At 38.0% G+C, this 7,980-nt stretch overlaps 1 protein-coding gene across 1 annotated transcript in view; it reads right to left on the bottom strand.

Annotated features, from left to right (window-relative positions):
- Positions 1–2,339: 2,339 nt before the first annotated feature.
- The window catches only part of LOC113471043 (lysosomal alpha-mannosidase-like), a 10,120-nt gene continuing 4,479 nt past the window's right edge, over positions 2,340–7,980 (bottom strand). The window contains exon 2 of the mRNA XM_026829902.1: positions 2,340–2,559. Within this exon, the coding sequence (XP_026685703.1) occupies positions 2,346–2,559 (214 nt within the window). The 3' untranslated portion in view covers positions 2,340–2,345. The remainder of the gene's footprint in view (positions 2,560–7,980) is intronic.

Here is a 7,980-nt window from a genome sequence, read left to right as displayed (position 1 = left end):
GTATCCACGGTTCATAAAGCATTTTTTTTCGAACACATATCGTATTTAAAATGCTGAACTGGAACCTGGACTTGGTGTTTGGTGCCTTAGGGCACATTGCCCGTGGATTTCCTATCCAGTTCGAAGTTGCTTAGATGACATTTGTTATTTGGTGTTATTGTCGTTGTGTCCCAGTCTATGACGTTCCTAGGTAGAAGAAGTTTGTTATATTTGGTTTATACGTAACACTTAAGAACTATAGTAAGTTTTACGACACTCCCAAATAGATTTCCAGGCAAGGGTAAACACTCAGAGTAGGCTAAAAAAGAGGCTTACAGGATCCATACATTAATTTACTCCAGGATGATGTGTGCTGTGCTAAAAAGGTTCTGCCTGCCTTTACAGGAACATCAGTTTACATGGATTAGAATTCTACTCACAAAAAGTGATGTGTGCTGTGCTAAAAAAGGTTTGCTGTGTTTTACAAGAACATCCGTTACATTAAATTTTTTTTCTCTCTCAGGGTGATGTACTCCGTGCTAAAAAAAAAGGCCTTGCTGGAGTTTGATTAAATTAAAAAATCCTTTACGATCCTGGTTAGTTCCGTTATTAAATTTACTCTCGCTAAAAAAGGCTTCACACACTTGCCCAGAACTTGATACGTTGGGTGCGTACAGCTGTAACATAACTAAAGGTAAAGAAGGAACGTCCCGTTTTTGCAAGTGCCTCAAGTGGTCCATAAGAGATGCACCCGATTAAGTTGATAGGCCTAGATGTACAGTCCTACTCTTGTGAACTTAAAGTAGACCGATCAACCCGGGATAGGGACAGCACACTTCATCTAGTAGTACCTGATTGTGTCACCGCATCGCACTCTAATCGTTGTCCCCTTCGATATTTGAGGTTATATGAACATTTGACTTGAATTCGGTATCTCGTTTAATTTTAAAATAAAGTTCCTCTCTCAATCAATTCTTGCATTCTTCGTATGCACTATACTTTACAACCTGGGTCTGCTGGAATTTCAATATCACATTGTTCTCGCATATGCTCTTCTTCTTGTTAGCCTTTTCCTACTTAAATAGGTTCGGTGTTCTTCTGGTACGTAAATATCATACCTTTGAAAACACTTATCTCTGCAGTCAGATTGACTGGCGTCTTTTCGTTTCTGGTCGGTCGGAATATATACGCCCCGGAGGCCCTGTTGAGAGGGTTGTAGTTGTAGCCCTTCATGCCCTCGTAGTAGTAGAAGTTCTGCTTGAACTTGGACTTGACACCTCCTTTGACCAGGGCCTCAAGAAGACCCGTAGAGCCGTTGAAAATGAGTTGGATTTTCTGAAATAGGTATATGTAGGTACGAGTAGTATTGAAACGTGTTGTAAAATAAGAGGATTTGAGGGGAAAAATTACAGTAAAGATAAATAAGTTTCAAGCAACAAAGTAAAAAAGCAGAACAAGAGTTAAAATCAATAGTAAAGGTGTGTCCATAGTCGACCGACGAAGACGGGAATCTACAATGTTGTCGAGGTAGTGTACGGTTATCAACGGGATCGACTATGTGTGGACAAACCTCAAGATTACAACAGATACACTAGGAAATAAAAGGAAAAGAATTTGAGAGCCAAATTATAAATCCAATTTTTTTGAGCATCATAATCGGATAAGACGTTTTCGTGATACAAGAAGGGTAAACAAATACATTTGTTTCACTTCGTATAGAAAGTTTCTAGGTAATATGCGAAATTTCCATTTCGTATTAGACATCTAATCTCATGCTAAATGAAAGACAATGTTGCCATAGGGGGCACAAAAGTTGACAGAATGGTATGGATAGTATTTTTGTTTTCTCAACTTATTATTTCATCTCGGTTTCAAGTTTGTCAATATTTTCCTTTCAGCTCTGAATTCTAGGAAAAATAGGAAAAGTTTCGAATTGTTTCTAATTCGTTCATGGATGACGGGTGTTGAACAAACATGCCTTTCTCTTTCCTCTTACTACTATTACCCGTAACTCTCCCTCCCTTGTGAAATTCTTATACATTCAGCACTAAAGTATACATTCCAGGGCCGTGTTTAGAGAGGTTTCTTTGTTTTTCTTTACTGTAGGCGAGACTCCAAAAATTTGGAGCATATACCCCCTCGACAAAATCCTCGATACGGCCCTGATCCCTGATACATTCAGCAAAACTTAATCTCCTCCATCCCATTTGCCAATACTCTGGAATCAATATCAATCAACATTGTTTGGATACAGCTTAATATTTGGGATTCGTTCAATTCAGTTACCTAGCGTATCATCCGGTCTCCACACCATCTCCATGGTTTTGTTTGTTTGGATACAGCTTAATATTTGGGATTCGTTCAATTCAGTTACCTAGCGTATCATCCGGTCTCCACACCATCTCCATGGTTTTGTTCTTCTTCCGCAGTGCAATGTCCTCGTGATCAATTCGCCCGAAGAACACGCCATCGAAGCCCATGTCCGCAAATTCCAAGGCCACCTCTGCCGAGTGCCCGAATGGATCGATTTGCCACGCTACCCGCGGCTGTCCGCATTCACCAAATGTGTCATTGAGGTATCTGTGAAAGACACCAGGAAATCAGAACGGAGATGGTGAGTTTGATAGAATAAAATATACCCTGTTTATGTGTTTATACTGCCGAAGTGAGGCTGAAAAGTCCCTTTACTCCCGCAGTCTAAACAAGGTCTGTATGCTTTGATACTGTAAACAAGGTTCCCTAATATGTAAGTATTAATGAAAGTACACGTGACTTTTACAATAAAACTAGGTCCACCGTTAAATATTCATAGTCTACATTGTAATTATGAACATATGGGTACATTATAACTGGGTCTCGAAGTATGTTTGCATTATGGTGAAATTGCCAGGAAATCAGAACGGAGATGGTGAGTTTGATAGAATAGAATATACCCTGTTTAGGTATACTGCCGAAATGAGGCTGAAAAGTCCCTTTACTCCCGGAGTCTAAACAAGGTCTGTATGCTTTGATACTGTAAACAAGGTTCCCTAATATGTAAGTATTTTAGGCTGGAGTTTACTTCTCGGGATTACTGCCGAAATGAGGCTGAAAAGTCCCTTTACTCCCGCAGTCTAAACAAGGTCTGTATGCTTTGATACTGTAAACAAGGTTCCCTAATATGTAAGTATTTTAGGCTGGGGTTTACTTCTCGGGATTGAGATGAAACGAGAATTTCACTTTAATACCCAGGTCAACCTCGGATTGAACTCAATCCTGAGACAATCCGCGGTGGTAAAACTCGACCTACATTTGCTTGGAAGGTAGCGCGTCCCGCCCTGGGCGAACTTTATCCTGGACAGATAGGGATTGTTCTTAGCACGACTAGCTTTCTCCTATCCTCTCCTCCTCTCTTCGATTTCGAAACAATAAGAGAGTTTACTTCTCGGTATTGAGATGAAACAAGAATTTCCCTTTAATACCCAGGTCAACCTCGGATTGAACTCAATCCTGAGACAATCCGCGGTGGTAAAACTCGACCTCAAAGTTACAACATTTGCTTGGAAGGTAGCGCTTCCCGCCCTGGGCGAACTTATCCTGGACAGATAGGGATTGTTCTTAGCACGACTAGCTTTCTCCTATCCTCTCCTCCTCTCTTCGATTTCGAAACAATAAGACCGCTATAATGATCCCATTTAGCGTACTTTACGATGCAATGGTCCGTAGAGGTATGCATACTACTTTTCTTAGCATGCTCTAGAGCCCCATCTTATTTATGTAGATTTGATTTTTTTTTCCATATGAAGTCAGATTTTACTGCAAACTTTTGTAACTTCCCAAGATAAAATGTGAAGACAAAAGCTTCGTTATAAAACTTCCGAACGGAAGCAAAGGCAACGAAAAAATGAACGAAATCCCATTAGAAAAATTAAAACATTGTAAAATAATTATAAAACAAATGTTTTCAGTATCTTTTTCGATGTCGAAGGGCACATTCCCATTAGAAAAATTAAAACATTGTAAAATAATTATAAAACAAATGTTTTCAGTATCTTTTTCGATGTCGAAGGGCACATTTTATAAGGGGATTTTTGGCGCCTGGTAACTATTCTGGAATTCTGGAAAATGTTGGAAAACAAATGAAGGTAAAAAGAATAAGTAAACTTATTAATATTTATTTGCTTGGAAATCAGCGCGGATATTAATGTATGTTTTACATACGTAAGTATAACCATAACTATTTTCCAAATTCCAAGTTTATGCGTGTATAAAATTCTACCAGGTCATATTAGAAGAACAGTATATCGTGACCTAATTTAAGCAATCGGGCCAACAAAAGTCAAATCATATAGCCTCGCCAAATCTTAGTCAAATCATTCGATCTGGAGAGAATTTTTGTTCAACGCTCCAAACACTAATGGGGTCAAGAAAAATTCAAATCCTCGCCAAATCTTACTCAAATCATTCGATCTGGAGAGAATTTTTGTTCAACGCTCCAAACACTAATGGGGTCAAGAAAAATTCAAATGTCAAATCATTCGATCTGGAGAGAATTTTTGTTCAACGCTCCAAACACTAATGGGGTCAAGAAAAATTCAAATTAACCAAAACTAGGCCTCATATAGCCTCGCCAAATCTTACTCAAATCATTCGATCTGGAGAGAATTTTTGTTCAACGCTCCAAACAATAATGGGGTCAAGAAAAATTCAAATTAACCAAAACTAGGCCATGAAATTTAATGAAAGGATACGTGACTTTTACAATAAAACTAGGTCCACTGTTAAATATTCATAGTCTACATTGTAATTATGAACATATGGGTACATTATAACTGGGAAATGAAAGGACACGTGACTTTTACAATAAAACTAGGTCCACTGTTAAATATTCATAGTCTACATTGTAATTATGAACATATGGGTACATTATAACTGGGTCTCGAAGTATGTTTGCATTATGGTGAAATTTCTTTCCTATGAGATAAGTACCCAATATTTGTATTTTGTTTATCATTGCTACGGTTAAGTGATAAGAGACGCGACCATCCTAATCTGTCTACTTTGTAGGGGAACATTGCCTGTGGCATTTTTTACCCGTAGAACCTAGCGAAGCTATTTCTGGTCCAATTTTTTAGGACCATCAGCATATATTTCTAAGTTCGGGTCCTTTGTAATTTGGAATCAAAGATTACAAAATAATTTTAATCTTTTTACCAGTATTAAGCACCAGCTGATGGGATAAGCACTGAAGTTTACAAGCAACTGACCAAACTCAAGAGTTTCAAGACTTGTTTCATTGATTCAATTATGTGACATTTGAACTTTCTCAGAAACTTGGAGCAAGTTATTCCTTTTATTCTTCTTTGCGAGTGTGAAATACTTCTCTTTGGATGTTTGATTCTCTCTTTGAAATCTCCTTCATTTTCCGCAGGATTTCACAATTGTCTGCTTGCATGAACAGGAGGAATGTGCGTGTTGCAAACTTCAACACGCCAAGAGCTTTAAAATTTTGGGTAAACAAATAAAAATCTTGTGTGTTTCAGACTTCACGGATGAACTACGGGCATTCCAGCTTTTCCACATTCTTAGAGCGCTGTATTTGGTTGGAATTTTAATCGCAAACCCTTGGGTGAAAAAAAGATTTTGTGACAGCAGCATGGATAGCAATAAAAACAGATTGTGGGACAATGCTCATAAGAAGTAAGTATTTGATGCATAAAGAGTAAGTACATATTAATTTTTGAGTGTAGGTACAGTTCGACCCTGCCTCATAGGAATAGATAACGTTTATCAATGAGTAGTAAATCAATTAGGAATTCGAGGTTACGTCCTCTCTTCCTATGGAATATTTTGTTCTAACTGTTGACTTTGGCCATTGAAATCGGAACTTGATGTCTGGACCGGTGGCTGGTTGTTTTGTATGAACGACATGATCCATTGAGGAAAATAATAGCCCTAGTTTGTTCAAACTTAGTGATTATTATTTGCTCAATATTTGAAGTTTAGAAATCTCGTACAACCTCTCTTCCTGTGCTTTTTTTTTCCCATTAGGCGCTTTAACAATGTTTTGTGCATGTCGTTCGCGCCGTCTTCCTGTGCTTAAATTTGTGTAAATGCAAATGTGTTTATTCTCTGTCCTTTTTAAAGGGCCTGTCTCACGAATCCCAGCTTTAGCGGGATTCAAAGTATTCCAGAGTAGGTGCTGCTCACCTTCTGTATAGAACGAACCAAAAAGTATTCAACTACACGATTTTAAATAAAGGAAAACGGTTTAGTTCAGTGAATGCTAGCGGCGTCAGAGTAATGTTTCTGCGAGTCACGTCAATGGTGCGTATGGTGGACCGACGATGGCGGGTGGCCAGCATTGTTTGTGGGTAAAAAGTCGTGTTGATTTTACATTAGTTAAGTATTAACGCCAGGGAGCACGGTTTCTCACACTCTCTCTTAGGAAACCGTTTTGTCGCTCCTTTACGCAGTTTAGATCGGTTCTTCACTGTGAAAGAGCCTTTTTAAAGTACAAAAGTTAAGACTTAGTCTTCTAAGTCTTCCGTTTTAGGCACAAGATAGATCATTATAAGAATCCTTAAAATGTCCTTAATATACCTACATAACGGGTGTCGAATTGTGTGATGTCGCTCTGGATTACTTGCGATATGTTAAACTGGAACCGGTGTATACCGTTGATTCGTATCTGTTGAATTTGATTGTTTCAAAATGTCGGATCACTTGATACAACCTTTAATCCCTTTTAAATAGGTTCAGAAAAATTAAAAGTTTCTAATACTTATCGGAACAATTATGACAACGCGTTCTCTTTACCTTTTCATTTTCACAATCTTTGATCAACTAGAGTTAGAACTGTCGAAGACCGTTTACATTATAGAGGTAACTCCGAACTCTTAAGTCGAAAAACCGAGTCCACCTTCCTTAACTGAAATAACGAAAGAAATACAGACGAAAAACCTCCGGGAAAAACGGGGGGATGTGAGTCGTTTCAACCCTAAGGGGCCAGACGAACTCAAGCTGAACAATCCAAGTTTAGATAAACTTCTGTAGATTTATGTATAAATTGAGTTTCTACCTATGTCTTGTATGTTTTCTAACGACAAGAATTCAAACGAAACTCCGGAAAAGCCACAAGAGAGTCAATCTTTAGGAGACTGCTCAGCTAATCCAAGTTTCAGATAAAATTCTAGTGGAAATTGAGGTTTCTACCTATGCCTTGTATGTCTGACATATAGTGGTCTGACCAGTTCGTGCTATGAACTAACAGACGCTCCTCTACTCTCTACACTAGTCTTATTTAAAGGAGTCCAAAACTAAGTTAGTGTGTCGCAGACGGATGTGAGTGAAGTTATTTTCGCTGAGCTCTAAAATAATAAAACTTCTTACGGGACCTAAAGTCGATAATAACATGCATTTTCTCTTGTTCAAGTGTTCATCATAATTTACTTTCTGTCATAAAAGGACAAAATATTCCGTGTAATTTTGTCGCCTTTAAATTTAAACGAGACCTTGTCCATACCATTCGTTATAGGGTTTATGTGTAAGTTTTACACGGAATATTTGTTCTTTAACAGAAAGTAAACTATGATGAACCCGAGAAGATGCATGGTTCTTATCGACTTTAGGTCTGTAAGAAACTTTTTTTAGAGCTCAGCAAAACAACTTGCACTCATATAATGTTCGCTACTCGCAGTTATTCATGGCAGACACACACAAGTTAAGCCTCTGTACACGTTCAAACTAACTTGATGATAAATATCTCCATATTACCCCATGAAACTCTTGTACTCGAGACTGATACGTTAGTAAAACCGACCAGCGACCCATAAAATAACAAAACCTGCTACTATAGTGTAACACTCATCGTTTAGCAACGCCGTTATCCTCTCTTTTTCATTGATCGGTGTTTTATATGGATCAATCACCAATAATCCTTGATTGATTTCCTATATCCATGGATTTAATTTTTCTACTATATTTATTCTTTAATTTTTTTTTTCAACTAGAAAAAACATC

Source organism: Diaphorina citri, unplaced genomic scaffold, assembly GCF_000475195.1.
Source record: "Diaphorina citri unplaced genomic scaffold, Diaci psyllid genome assembly version 1.1 scaffold2032, whole genome shotgun sequence".
NCBI lineage: Eukaryota > Metazoa > Arthropoda > Insecta > Hemiptera > Psyllidae > Diaphorina > Diaphorina citri.
The sequence above is the reverse complement of the archived record's forward strand: the minus strand, read 5'-3'. Positions and strand labels throughout refer to the sequence as shown.